At 46.3% G+C, this 15,056-nt stretch overlaps 1 protein-coding gene across 16 annotated transcripts in view; it reads left to right on the top strand.

The window, feature by feature from the left end:
- The window catches only part of LOC145536807 (histone-lysine N-methyltransferase PRDM7-like), a 44,244-nt gene extending 29,448 nt beyond the window's left edge, over window positions 1-14,796 (top strand). For 2 of the 16 annotated variants that reach the window (XM_081566781.1, XM_081566778.1), the window contains 4 exons: window positions 968-1,131; window positions 10,070-10,837; window positions 11,963-12,155; window positions 13,838-14,796. In XM_081566781.1, the coding sequence (XP_081422907.1) occupies window positions 10,833-10,837; window positions 11,963-12,155; window positions 13,838-13,945 (306 nt within the window). In that variant the 5' untranslated portion in view covers window positions 968-1,131; window positions 10,070-10,832 and the 3' untranslated portion in view covers window positions 13,946-14,796. Of the gene's footprint in view, window positions 1-795; window positions 1,132-8,888; window positions 10,838-11,962; window positions 12,156-13,834 lie in introns of all 16 variants that reach the window. The other 14 variants (XM_081566771.1, XM_081566773.1, XM_081566785.1 and 11 more) reach the window with 10 other exon arrangements.
- Window positions 14,797-15,056: the final 260 nt, after the last annotated feature.

The raw sequence follows: 15,056 nt of genomic DNA, 5'->3' as shown, positions 1-15,056 counted from the left end.
GGGGACATATTTCAAAATGTAATAAACAATGTAGTCTCTGGCCTCAATGAGCTTTGACAATCTTAATGCCTCAGCATACTAGACTAGACCAACTGCAGTGCAACAGGTTAGAAATTCAGGAGATATTATTTGGGGAAAGGGGGACAGTGACTTAAAGGAGACTTGCTCGGTCACACTTTTTCAAACAGTGTGAATACTTAATAGAGCTGGAGCCAGGATTCACCTATATATAGACTGTTCTCTTAAGCATATTTCAATTTCGTGATCATCACGAGATAACCACGTTTATGTGGGATTTCATTTTCTTTCTGTTTGAATACTTCTCTACTTATACAACCGGAAGTTAGCACTACCTTGGAAGTTACATTTTTGTATTAGGACTTTTCTCTCACTTCTCCAACTGTACCAGTTGTGCTAGATGACTTCCTACCACTAAAGATGGCCCAGTTCATAGTAATTCCTCCTGCCATACAAGAGTCTCTCAAAAAAACGAAAAGGCAGATAGAATGCAAAAGCACAGACAAGCCAAGCTTCTGAGGACTGTTTGAAAAAAAGGCCATGGGAAAGTAGGCCATGAGTTGGCTGATTGACATAGTAGTGTGGTTATAGAATCCGTGGCATCAGAAAGAGACAAGCGGCACTCAAAGATGCAGAACAGCCGAGTTTATTCAGCACCGGTGTGGGCTCAGTGGAGTCGCCGCCAAAGACTGAGTGCCTCGGCTTTGTTCTGGGTATCTTTTAATACACCGTAGATTTCCTGCTTGAACAGCTCAGATCCCTCCCTTCCCCAGGTAGCCCTAGTTCCCGAGAAGAGGAGGTGACCACCAAGCAAGAGATCAGATGCGGAAGCGGTGATTGATGAGCAGCAGCTGTTAACACAAGATAAAGGAAGGGAAAGCAAAAGGTTGTTACTTTAATTGGGGGCTTTGATCTGGTTTCTATTTCATTCCCCGCTCTTGATATTTAGGGTGCATCTGCGGCTGTCAGAGAACATCATCATCCAGACCTGGTTGGTAACCCCTTAAAAGCAACAACTAGGTGGCTGTTCTCCGTTTGACAACTCTTTCTATGAATGAACCCTGTTACGTGTTTGATTAGGACCGGTATGAAGCAGGGAATAAGCAGTCATCGGTGAGTATGACTACGACAATCCCAATCATTGTTTTAACCAGAAACATTGTCTGAACTAGAAGATGGGCAGTCTTCCTGATATTTTTAGCTATGTCTGTCACAACTCTTCGATTGTCTCCTATTTGGATGCAACAGTCAGTTTGGTAGAATTTCCCACAAGCTCCTCCTTCCTCCACTATTCGATTTGGATAGATGGCAGTCCTCATCTGGGATTGTTGCTGTGCCAACAGTTCCAACGCAGTTGCGATTTCATTAGTTATACTCTCAAGTACCGCCCGCAGTCGGATTATTCCGTTGAGCATGTAAATGTGGGTCCTGTACCCCCAACTGCCGTCTTGTGGCTACGTGGCCGGACCATAATACGGGATTATCTGTTGGGGTCGCTCAGCTTTGCCCCAACTTTGTTTTCCCCCTAGCTCGAGGAATCATTTTTCTCTATGTCTCAGGTTGTCGCAAATTGGGAACACCAGCGTGTCCCCTGGTGAGTCGGGAAGAGGAAGAAACCTGACTGAATTATTCCTATGGTGCAGGTTCCTCCGCATCTGGATGGGAATCATGAGTAGGCCCTTCTCCCGCAAATCCAAAAAGTCCCTCTCGGGGCTGCCATAAGTCTGGGTTTGTGGAGTTAAAATGCTTCCAATATGGGCTAAAGCCTGGGATTGCAAGAAAAGGATTAGTATCCGGTTGACTTCCCGTACAGTTTCGCTCTGGAATCCCAGAAGTGGAGTTGAAGGGAGTGCAAGTGTGATTTCCATTCCCTCCCTTTTGGGGATCCCGATACCAGGTTGGGGCCCCTGACCACCACAGACGTTTGTTACAGGTACCATTATAGACCAGGGCTCTTCTACATTTTGTTTCTCTGACCCAGGTATAATGTGTCCCTTCCTGGCTTAGGCATTCTTTGCCTTCTGTTTCCTTGGACAGGGTCCAACTCTGAATAGGACCCCCTGCCCGCCTGCTAGTTGTTCGATTCCATTGGAATAGCAGAGAGGCATCCAGTGCAGTACACTTCCAGGGCCATGTTTTATGCATCAGAGCTCCTCCACAAACACAGCAGCTAGTGACATTTAGTTCCAGGGCTACCTCCTCGGCTAGATGGATAAAAGGATTATTTCCAATAGTGGTCATTTCTAACTTATCTTTGAGGGAAACTCAAAGCTGGTTATAAAGTCCAGAGGACCCCATCTTTGGACCTGATGCCAATGGGTCTGGCTTGGTTACTTGGGCCTTTAACCATTTGACCACCTCCTGGGCTCGTTCTTTCCTAGCCTGGTCTTCCCCCCCCACAATCTATCATCCCAAAATGAGTCTGTCGAGTCCAGCAAGCCATCTGTCTTGGGGTACCATAGCACGTTAGGCCATTCACACTGTGGGCTCTAATTGTCCCTCGCAATGATGCTTCCTTTCTCTAGTTCATGGGAAAGCTGAACTATAACATGCGGCTGGTTTGTATGTGCAGTCAGTGAATCCTTGGGCCCATTTACCCTCATGGTAGAAAGACTCCGTACATTCAGAACAATTATCCTGGCTCTCAGATGAGGAGGCGACTTTACAACTTAACAGAACTATAAGGCAAAAATACACTGTTTTCATATTTAAGTTGATCACAGTCGGAGGAGACTCCTAAAAAAGAAGAAGTATGAAGAAGTAGGGAAAGCAGAGAGAGAGTTTTTGGATACAAGTCCACTCTGTGGGAGAGAGGAAAGCCCTATTCCAAATAAGATGAATAGGGGGAGTCCCAGACCAATTAATAACCAATACATCTGCCTTTTGTAGGTCCTATTGGTTCCTCCAGCTTCAGCCGTGTGTTTCTTAACCAGCTCCCGGTGTGGCCCCCAGCAGGGCTTTGGGGTGCTTGTTTCCTTCTTTGCAAGGTCAGGCACAGGAGTTTCTCCAGACTAAGGGTCATTTCCCACTTTTCCTGGCTATCAGTGGGACTTGCAGGTTTGACTCTGGAGTAATGGGTCCAAGCATCTGTTCATGCCACCTTGAGATCAGTGGGGGTAGTTAAGATTACAAAATAGGGCCCTTTCCACATGGGTTTTACAGGCTGTTGTTTGCAATCCTTACCCATACTCGGTCCCCTGGTTGGTGAGGATGTGCTGTTATACCTAAGGAAATGGGTATTCTATCAATTATCCACGTATGTATTTGAGAGATTGTGTGTCCTAACCCTTTTAGCTGCCTATATAAGTCCAAGTTCCCCAGTTCTCTGGTGTCTCCCCTTAAGTTGACTAGCGAGGGTGGTCGTGCATACAGGATTTCAAATGGCAAAAACCCTGTCCGTGCCCCGGGTGAACACCTCACCTTTAAGAGGGCCGCAGGCAACATGCCTACCCAAGATAAGCTGGTCTCCTGGCATAGTTTTGCTAGGGTTTGTTTGAGGGTTCCACTCACGTGTTCCACTTTCCCTGAGCTCTGGGGATGGCAGGCAGTATGCAATTTCCACTGGGTTTTCAAAGCCTTTGCCACCTGTTGTTCTGCATCGGCTACAAATGCCGGTCCATTGTCCAACCCTATGGTCAGACACATTCAATATCTGGGGACAATGTCTTTCAGGAGTGCCTTGGTTACTTGTCTTGCTTTTTCAGTTTGGGTAGGAAAGGCTTCCACCCAGCCTGAAAAGGTGCAGATCAAATCTACAAGGTATCTAAATCCTTGATTTGGAGTGATTTCAGTGAAACCTGCTTCCATATCCTCAAAGGGGGATAGTCCAAAATGTTGTGTCCCTGCTGACCTACTAGGCCCCTGGCGAGCATTATTTTGTAAACAGGTTACACATCACTGGGAGACCGAAGAACAGAGTGCGGGGAGGTGAGCAACGAGATAGTATGGGCCTAGCAACGTCTCTAAGGCAGTCTTGCCCATATGGGTCAGTTCATTTCGCTGGTGCACCAGCTTGTAGGCAAGGTGTTCCGGAACATAGACTCGTGGTCTTGTGTGAGCCACCATCCCATCTTGGCCTTGGTTCCCCCTTCCGTTTTCATCCATTTCCTCCGCAGGCCGGCCGGATTTCCCAGGCTAACAGGGCCCCTGGGCTGCTGGAGCTGTGAACCACTCCCAGGCTGCTTGGCCCAATCTCAGCCATTGGCAGAGAGGGTAGTGGGCGTCACGCTCCACGGACAGGCCCCTAGCCCAAAGGGAGTCGCCTCGGGCCCACCTCACCCCCTTGCCCCGGCTTCCGGGGCTCCAGCGAGCCACGTGATGCCTCTGATTCGCTGAGTGCCCACCTCCAGGCATATTGCCTGTCTTCCATCTGGCAAAACCCAGGTGCGAGCTGCCATTTCCTTGGCCTGTAGAAATTCAAACCATGAATTCCCACTTCCATATCCGAAAAAGACACTCCTGCGTCCCACAGGACCTTAGACATCTGGGTGCTCTCCCAAGGTGTCCCATGAAAGGCAGGGGGGCAATGTGGCTGGAGAGTTTCCTCCATAAAGCAGAGAGCCCGATGTGGTCTGGATGATAGGAGAGTGGGTACAAACCCAGTTTGATACAATTGAGCTCTTTTGCTCAGGAGCCACAGGGTACAGAGCTCTCTGTGTCTCTGTCTCTGCTTCTGGCACGCACTGTTTCTCTGTCCATCTTTCTCCGTGTGTAGTAGGGGCTTGTGTCTGTGTGTCTCTGTCTCCCTGACTGGTGCTGTTGCCCTCTGCCACTCTCCGGACACCGGCACTCATAAAAGACACTTAACCTAGGCATAAAGCCAAAGCTCTCCTCCTGTGTGAGTTGCACCCACGGGAGATCTGACTTTGTCAGTTCACAAAGCTGGGGAATGCTTTCTCAAACTTAGAGGCAAACACAGGCGATCTCTGCTGAACCACAGAAGGAGACAGGCGTCCCTCCCTCCCTCACATGGTGGACATGAACACTGCACAGGACTACGGTGGCTTGGCCACACTTTGGACAGGGGGAGAAACGGGGCATGCTCTAGCTGGCATGAGGGAGCTCCATGAAATGTGCTTAAATGCCAGTCAGTGAGAATGCTAAGGACAGCTCTCCATTGAGGACCATGACTCACCGGTGCCAGAGGCATTGAAGTCTGCCCATTTAGCGTATACAGGCCCTTTCAAAATGGGGCTGTTCTCGTTCAGCCTCCAGGTTGAGAACACACCGCAGCCTACCCTGTCTCCCCAGCCCTGTGGGGTCGGGAGCAGCGAAGAATCAACTGACGCCATCCTTTGCATAGTCCTGATAGCCAAGCTTTCTGCGAAGAGAATAAAGAGTGATGTTTCCAACTGGAAAACTCTGCAGGTAGCAGCTGCTTATGCTGGAGTCCCGTCAGTCAACCAAAGCTTACATACAAAGCAAGGTGTGCTCATGCCCCTGGTCATTTTGGGGCATGAATGCTGCTACACTTGAGAAGGACAGAAAGATCCAAGGGACTGTAGCCCCGCCCCCTCTTCTGTGCCTGGGAATCCACCCCATTCTGTTTCTTGGCTCCTTTCCATCCTCACCGACTTCCCACTGGTGCTTTCTGCCTGCCTATCCTTTCGGCAAGGGATCCAGGGTGCAGCAGCACACTCGGAAAAAGGAAGGAATTCACGTCAGGACATTTTTAAACGAGCAATGTGGTGTCTTCCTCATGACTGCTATTCAGTAATGCCTGGAGCCTAAATACAGCAGGCTCTGCACTGGAACCTGTCTCTCACTGTCCCAGGGTCCCTGCATGCAAACAGCCTGCCGTCCTTGCTTCATCCCTGTTCCCTCCCTCACAGGCAGACACTGGCAGAGGGGCACTCACACACACCGCCCACCTGCGCTTTCCTCACCCTTCTGCACTGCCAGGTAGCTGGAAGTGCCCGGACGGATTGCACGCTCACACCCAGGCTCTCCTAGGATGCCTGGGGATTCACTCTGAGAGCCTACATTAGCATGTCATTTGTCTCGCATGGTGCCAATATGGAACACACTTGGAGAGGGAGTGTGCTGGCTGACAGGCTGATCCTAGGCAGCACTAGCCTAGGACTTGCCCAGATCGCCTTCTCACAAGTGTGGAACAATCTTCAGTGAAGCCGGCTCTCATTCCAATCCTCCTCCTTCCAGTCTCTTCCTTTATCCGAAGCACCCTGGCCTCTTCAAAATCGGGGGTCCTGCCCTAGCCTCGTCCAGCATTTCCACAGGGTAGCCAATGCACCACAGACTGAGGGGTCCACAGACGGTGGTTTTAAATCCCCACATCACTTGATTTATTTCCTCTGGGTGACTCCTCAAACCCCCCACCACTGCTTACGGATACAAACACACATCACAGCAGGAATTGTGAGCTTGTTTATGCCTCTTGATGTAACTGCAGATTTGCAGAGTCACTGTCCACAGTTGTCATCTGTCATCCTTCCCTCATTCCTGTCCCGGACAGGGGCATCACAGAGATGCATGGACCCGTCTCCCCTAGTCTGTGAGCGCCTCGTGCCTCCTCTTCTGGTTGCTCCACATCTCATGTTCTGTCACCTTCATCTCTGTGTCTGCAGAGGGCAGTACCCATGCACACACACATGCAACACAAGCAGACACGTGTCAGGGACAGGGACCCAAATGCAAACAGGGAACACGTGGCAGTACGTGGAGAACCACTGGTTCATTCAAAATATAGAGATTTCCATATTTCTTATAAGAAAATCTCCATTCTGATCTTCATATGTGAACTATACCAAAGTCCAACTTCCATGAAGGAGCATTAGCACCTAGATTTTGATATAGGAAATATAGGGAATTCCATATTTCATGGTGGATAATGGTTGTCTTGATATATGTATGAGAAATGCAAAGAATTTCATATTTCATGAAGAAACAGTGGTGCTGACATTTTCCCTTGTGAAATAGGGGAATACCAATACTATATTGGATCTCCGTGTCTTAAGAAAACCAATGCCTAGATTTTCATGTGTGAAATGTAGAGTATCCCATATTTAATGTAAGAAAATCACCACCCAGATTTTCATATAGGAAGTATAGAGAATTCCATAGTTCATGTAAAAAACTCTGGATACAGATTTTAATCAAGTGAAATACAAAAAAATTCAACATTTCATGTAGTAAAACCATCGTTGAGATTATCATATGTAACATACAGAAAATCTATTTTTAAGAGAGTAAAAATGTCACAATGATTTCCATATCTGAATTATGCAGGGTTCCATATTTTATGTAGTAAAATTGGTATGCAGAATTTGAAAGATATCTTAAATATACAGAATTCCTGATTGCATGAGGGGAAATTGGCACCCAGGTTTTCCTATGTGATACACATAATGTTCAATACTTCCTCTAGGAAAGTTTGAGCAGAGGTGTTCATATGTGATACATAGATATTTCATATTTATGTAGAAAATGGATGGCCCTAGTTCAAATCTGATATATAGAGAATTCCGTATTTCATACGGGAATATTGTCACTCATATTTTCATATATGAAGCATAAAGATTTCTGTATTTTTTGTGCAAATATCTGGGCCGAGATTTTCTTATACTAAATGTGAAAAATCTCATATGACAAGTATGAAAATCTGTTCACAAATTTCTATTTGTGAAATGTAGAGGTGTCCTAATTAATGTGGGAAAATTGGTTCCCTGATTTCTATAACATGAAATATAGAAAATTACATACTTATGTCAGAAAATCTTAATTAAGATTTTCATATATGAAATATACAGAATCCCATATGTCAATATAGCAAAAGTCTTTGTTCCAATTATCATCTGCAAAATGTATGTGATTCCATATTTTATTTAAGCAAATCTGCACACTGATTGCCACGCGTGAAACATACAGAATTTGGTATTCCACATTTGAAAATCTATGCCCACCAAAGCCAGGCTAATATTTTCATATGTGTTGTGGAGAGAATTGAATATTTAATGTAGGAAAATGAATGTCCATATATTCAAAGGTTTACCATGGAGAATTCCATATATTGTGTAGGAAAATGTGCTCACAGATATTCATAAATGTAACATAAAGAAGTCAATATTTCCATTGGGAAAACTTTTTCCAGATTTTCTTAGAGCGTATTCCATATACCATGCAGGACAATCTGTGCCTAGATTTTCAAATGTGAGCTATAGAGAATTATATATATTTAGTGCAGAAATAACAGCATCCTAACCCTTACCCGACACCCTAACCCGACACTCTAACCTGACACCCGACACCCTAACCTTAGCCCAACACCCTAACCCGACTGCCTAACCCGACTGCCTAACCCGACACCCTAACCCGACACCCTATCCCACACCCTAAACCTAACCCACACCATAACTTACACCCTACTCAACCCCTCACCCCTAGACTTACCTTTTGAAGACCTCTGTCTGTCTGTGGATTTATGTATGTCTCAGTGTGAGTCTTCTGTTTTTTGATAATATTGCTGAAGTTGTAAGTGAGTTCTTATTTAAATAATCTAAAGAAAAGGAAGCCCTTACAAATCAAACAGTTCTAAATACAAGAAAAAATTGACCTAAATGAATTTTAGATTCATGTGAACTGGGAAATAGTCAATATTAAATACCTGGTATTTATTTTTTTTCACTACTCTAGACATGTCTGAGTCATTAACAGTAAGCATAAAATTTTTATAGTGCCTAGGTTTATTATAAGTTAAATATTGCTATATTGTTACGTCTGTCACAAGCTTGTCAACAAAGAAAGTACCTCTAAAAACAAACAAACAGAAAAACTCCTAAAGAATGTAAATGCGATATGAGCTTTTAGATAAACTGTTAAAAATAATTATACTTTAAAATATCTATCTACAATAGTCTCAATTGAAGGCAGAGGAGAAGGGGACGACAGAGGATAAGATGGTTGGATGGCATCACTGACTCGATGGACATGAGTTTGAGCAAGCCCCGGGAGTTGGTGATGGACAGGGAAGCCTGGCATCCTGCAGTCCATGGGGTCGCAAAGAGTCAGACACGACTGAGCAACTGAACTGAACTGAATTTACAATAGTTTCTCCAGATTTTGGTTACCTGAATTTCTATCGTTGTGCTAAACTAAGTGATGACAGTGTATTGAATAGCTAGGTCATTTCCAAATAAATAAGGTTCTGAGACATTCACTACTTGACAGGACCTTCCTCTTACACAGACACTAAAGAGGTTTTTGACCATCCATGAATAGTGTCTGGTGCCATCCTAAGATGTTCACTATAAGAAAGCAAAAATGTTTTTTAGATAGTATCACTGATACGTATGTTCACCAATCTATAGAATGCCAATGTAAAAGTCAGTTCTTTGTTGCTTAAGGAAAATGTATGTCTTGTTATTAAAGAAGGTATGAGTAATGAAATCACATTTTATGAAGGAAAAAGAAATAGTTCTGACTTCGGGTGGCAGTTTCAGGATGGGAGAAGCAAAGGAATGGGTACGGAAAGGGATAAGGAGGTTTTATGGGAAGTGGACCTCCAGAAAAGTGTTTTGTGCCTAGTACAAGTTTTCTTGAGAGGTTGAACTGCCTTTGCTAATGGATTTTAAGTTTCTTTACCTCTTGAGTGATCTGTTCTAGGTTGACCTTTGAAATCCTTTGTTAACTTTGGCTAAGTGGATAAGTATTGTTTCACAGTGACTTATGTCATCCTACTTGACTGTTATAAACCCTTTTGATATTTATAAACAAACCTTCCTAAATAATTGACGTCTAGCTACCTTTGGGATGCTTCAGAGGGCCCCTGAGACCTCCCAAAGAGAGATATTAAACAGCCCGAGTTCATTTGGCATGTTAAACTACATGGGAAGTGTTGTCAGAAGAAGTGATGGATCTTCTCAAGTTATATTGTATGGTTGATGATACTAATATAGATATCCTAGAAATTATGTGACATTCATGAAAATCTGATATGTTTTGGTAAAATGCTGTCAGTTATAATTCTAGTTATCATATTCAAGTGTTTCAAGTCACAGCAATGGCCAGATTACTTTGTCAATTTCAATTTAATCAGGTTTTAAACATGCCTTCTATGGTTTCACACTGATGCCTTTGCAAAAATACTGCTACTTCAAGATATATGGAAAAGACTTTTCTAAGCTTACCCATAAACAATTTTTTTTCTGTCATCTGGTAAGCTGGTACCAGACTGGAATTTGGTCTAGTCTCTAGGATCATCGAAAAAGCAAGACAGTTCCAGAAAAACAGCTATTTCTGCTTTATTTACTATGCCAAAGCCTTTGACTGTGTGGGTCACAATAAACTGTGGAAAATTCTGAAAGAGATGGGAATACCAGACCATCTGACCTGTCTCTTGAGAAACCTGTATGCGGGTCAGGAAGCAACACTTAGAACTGGACATGGAACAACAGACTGGTTCCAAATAAGAAAAGGAGTACGTCAAGGCTGTATATTGTCACCCTGCTTATTTAACTTATATGCAGCGTACATCATGAGAAACGCTGGGCTGGAAGAAGCACAAGCTGGAATCAAGATTGCCGGGAGAAATATCAATAACCTCAGATATGCAGATGACACCACGCTTATGGCAGAAAGTGAAGAAGAACTAAAGAGCCTCTTGATGAACGCAGTTGAATCCATGCAGGCTGAAGAGCACCAATGACAGCAGAGAGAAATCGTTCTTCTATTGCTTCCTACACAAAAAAATAAATAAAAGAGAGAAGAAAGCTTGTAACTCTTTTTCTGACACTCAGATCACCAAAGGGAGAAACTGCTATGAATATGTGGATAGAAAGGACACGTCTTTGGCCAACTGGATGAGGTGAGTGCAGTGAGTCTGCAGTTTGTAGACGTCGCTCTTCCCTCAAGCCCACACCCCTTTCCTTCTCAACCTGTCTCCCTCAATAGCTTTCACATCTTCTTTCCTCTTTTCCTTCCATATCATGCTCTTTCATTTCAAAAGACATTGGAAAGAAAGAAATACAAATATAGCATGTGCCCTCAAAATACAAGTCTATGTGCTAAACAAAACTGGGGGACTTGAAAACAACTTGAGGAGTCTAGATTCACCAGGGACACTGTAACTCACTTAATTGACACTTACCAAGCACTTCATGTTTCAGTTTAGACAGTGAACTTCATTACTGAAGCAGGTCACACAACCCATGTCCTTTTGGAGAACATACTGCAGACAGACATTAGCCAATTGGTTTTAGAAATAGTAACTTTAATTTTTCCATTTTTGAGTAACTGCACGGTGCCAGGATAACCTAACACGAGAGACCTTGAGTCCATGTGGGCAACAACCTCCCCAGGCTCGGTTCCAGTGAGAAGTGAGCCCTGAGGCCTGGGAAGGAATGCGGGGCAGGATGGCCGTGAGCATGGCCATTCTCTAAGGGCCTCTCCTTTCATCAGGGCAGGCAGAAAGTGAATAAACTATTACTGTTCTGGGTCTCAAGCTATGTCAGAGCACTCTCCAAGTTTCCATGGGAGGGGGTGGGCAAGTGAACAGGACCCTGGATACACATGGGGAGATTGAAGAAAAGCCTCGGGAGAGAAGGCAGGCTGGGGTGAGTGCTGAGGGGTGTGTGCTAGCCTAGGAGCACCAAGTCCTGTGGAATGAAAGAGAACTTAATTTAGAACTTAGGGGAGCTGGAGGTCACCAGCCTCATGGACAGTCCAGGTGGAGACGCGGCTGGGACTGGGCTCCGGAAAATGGCTAATTAGGTAAGGAGAGAAAAGCATTCCAGCCAGGAAGAGGACCAGAGACAGGATCTGGAAATAGGAATTCGCACGGCCTGGTCGAAGGTGTGAACAGAAGGTCCCCATGAGGGGCGGTGGGAGCCACAGCGGCCTCAGAGTCTGAAGGCAAGGAGCTGGGCATGGTCCGACAGTGGGGGGCGCTCGTCACCTGAGGTTTCTTTTCCTTTCCCTGCCTCGACCCCAGGTATGTGAACTGTGCCCGGGACGATGAGGAGCAGAACCTGGTGGCCTTCCAGTATCACCGGCAGATCTTCTACCGAACCTGCCAAGTGGTCGGGCTGGGCTGTGAGCTGCTGGTCTGGTACGGGGACGAGTATGGCCAGGACCTCGGCATCAACGGGACAGCAGGGGGAAGAGCGAGCTCGCGGCCGGGAGAGGTGAGCGCCACCCCTCTTCCAGCGCCCCAGCCCACCCCGGGGAGCCTCCCTGGTCCGATTCCAAAGCAGAGTACAATCCAGTCTAAAGTCAGTCAAGTCGCAATTAAAATGCCTCAGAATTAGATTCATTTCATATGACTGTTAGGAAAGATTTTTATGTGAAAAATGTTAGTTCTAATTTTCAACATTTTATGCAAAAAATATGTAACATCACCTTCTGCTGAAAGGCTCAGAAGCAAAAAGCAAGTTTTCTAGCACCTACCAGCTCTCTCACCTTTCCCTGTTTCTTCCTCATTTCCTCCCATTTCTAAGCGACAGGAGTCCAGTGATTTGCATTCAGTCACTGTTTCAGTTTGTTGTCCTGTGAGTTCATACTCTGTGCCAGACAGGGCTCCACCCACCAAAACAGACAGAACCACTGCCCTGGGGCAGCACGGGCTTCATACCAGACAGGGGCTGGTGCTCTGAGGAAAACAGTGCAGGAAAAGTGCCTTGGATCAGTGTGAGCAGAAGGCGGGGTGTGGTGCAGGATGGTGGGGCAGGGTCTCTGCAGAGATAACACCCGTGGGAAAGGATTCCAGGCAGGGGAGCAGCCAGTGCCGCAGCCCCAGGGCCGGGACGAGAGGCCATGCCGGTGGTCGCAGGAGGAAGCACAGAGGGACAGGAAGGAGGCTGGACGGGACACGGAAGCCTCAGGGCCTGTGTCCACGTACAGGCCCCAGGGGTCTTTCTGGGTGACACAGAACAACCGTGAGGTTTTCAGCTGCAAGCGGCATGTTCTCTGTTCTGTGACAATGCTTTGGTTCATTTTGGGGAAGAGACAGCAGCGGAGAGTCCCCTCAGAGGTCAGTTCATTGCCGGACACGAGGGGAGAGTGGGCTGGCTGAAGATGCACGGGAGTGAGGGTGTGAGGAGTCTGGCTGGAGATGTATTTTTAAACAGGACTTCCTAGTGCATGTTAAATGGACTAAGACTGAATGAAATAAATGAGGTATGAATACTGGTGAGGCTTGAGAAAGGACATGCCTTTATTTTCGGATTTATGGAAAACTGAGAGAGGAGCAATTTGTGAAGCAGTTGGGGCAGCAGGAGCCAGAGACCTGTAGTCAGTGGGACCTGGGCCACTCGGTCTCGTCCAGTCTGAAACCCACTTCCTGCAGAGATCGGCACAAAGGCTGCTCTTTGAACCAGGAGCCGCAAAGTCAGCTTTACTCACACCTGCTCTAACTACCCCCTGTGCTACCTCCCATAGGCAGAGAGCTCCAGGCCAGGCGCCCCTAACTTAATAGACCCTTTCCCCTCACAGGGAGCCACTCAGGAAGATTCTACCTAAGTCATCAAGAGTCTTATCTCTCAGTAGGGTAAAATACCTGTGGCCACTGTGACATGACTTTTCAGATACTGACACACAGGGAAAGGTCCCTGCAGATCCACCTCTATCAGGAGAGACGCTGCTCTGATGCTGCTGGAAGGTCCCTAGTCCGGGTGATACGTAGAAAAGGCCCTTGACACAAGCTTCCCGGATTTCTGTAGATGTAGAGAATAAGGATGGAATGGAAAAGTGGACTGTAGAGACACACTTGATGGGAGACAAATCGTGCGCTGTCAACACCAAGATGATTAGTGGGCAGGCCTTACGACGGCAAACCAGCTACCTGACCAAAAGCTTTCTCTTTCAGCAGAACCGAAGCCCAAGATCCACCCATGTGCCTCCTGCTCTCTGGCCTTCTCTAGTCAGAAATTCCTCAGCGAACATGTCCAACGCAATCACCCCTCTCAGACCCTCCTGAGACCATCTGCAAGAGACCACCTCCAAGCAGAGGATCACTGCCCAGGCAATCAAAATCAGCAGCAGCGATATTCTGATCCGCACAGCCCGAGTGACAAACCTGAGGGTCGCGAGGCCAAGGAAAGGCCCCAACCTTTGCTGAAAAGCAAAAGGCTGAAAGAGGATTTCAAGGGCCTCTTCCTACTCGTCCTAGGGACAAATGGGGGGCTCTGGGATGCATGAGAGAATGACGGAAGAGCCCACCACAAGCCAGAAACTGAATCCAGAGGACACAGGCAAATTATTCATGGGGGCAGGGGTCTCGGGGATTATAAAAGCCAAGTGCGGAGAGTGTGGGCAAGTCTCCAAGGATAGGTCAAGTCTCATCACAAACCAGAGGACACACACAGGGGAGAAGCCCTATGTGTGCAGGGAGTGTGAGTGAGTCATGACCAACAAACCACATCTTAGCCACAGGAGGATTACTGCAGCCGCCCCATGCCTCAGCTCTAAGGGGGCCTCAGAGGAGGTCTATGACCCTTTACTGTCCCCAAGAGTATGAGAAGAGACTTCCCAGGTGGTCTAGTGGCCAAGACTCCAATGCAGAGACCCATGTTCAATACCTCATTAGGGAACTAGCTCCCACATGCTGCAACTAAGACACAGTGCAGCCGAATAAATTAATACATAAATAAATATTTTAAAGAAAAAGTGTGATAAGCCCAGAATTAATTGATTAAACAGACCTTCCACTTTCATGACAGGAGAGGAGGTAGATAAACAGCAGAGGGTTTCTTAAGTGTTCTGGAGATGTTCATGCCAATTGCCTTTGTGGGTTTTTTGTACTCCTAATAAATTTTGTCTCCAAACAAATCTGAAGCCCAGACTACGTACTTATTCCCCGCTTATTACTGAGAGCAGTGGGGTCCAGTGGTAGCTGAACCCCTGGGAAGGCATAATTCTGGAGCCAACTCAGTTAGGTCATGGAACAGTCAGTTCCTGGGTCCAGGGAGAGGAATCTAGGGTTTGAGACAGACTCACCAGGGAAGAGAATTTCCCGGCCTCCTGGGAAGTGTGGCCTCTCCTCCTTATAGACCACGACTCTCCTTTGGCCTCTCCTGGTTGCCCTCTGG

Source organism: Giraffa tippelskirchi, chromosome X, assembly GCF_054371585.1.
Source record: "Giraffa tippelskirchi isolate mGirTip1 chromosome X, T2T-mGirTip1v1.2.pri, whole genome shotgun sequence".
NCBI lineage: Eukaryota > Metazoa > Chordata > Mammalia > Artiodactyla > Giraffidae > Giraffa > Giraffa tippelskirchi.
The sequence above is the reverse complement of the archived record's forward strand: the minus strand, read 5'-3'. Positions and strand labels throughout refer to the sequence as shown.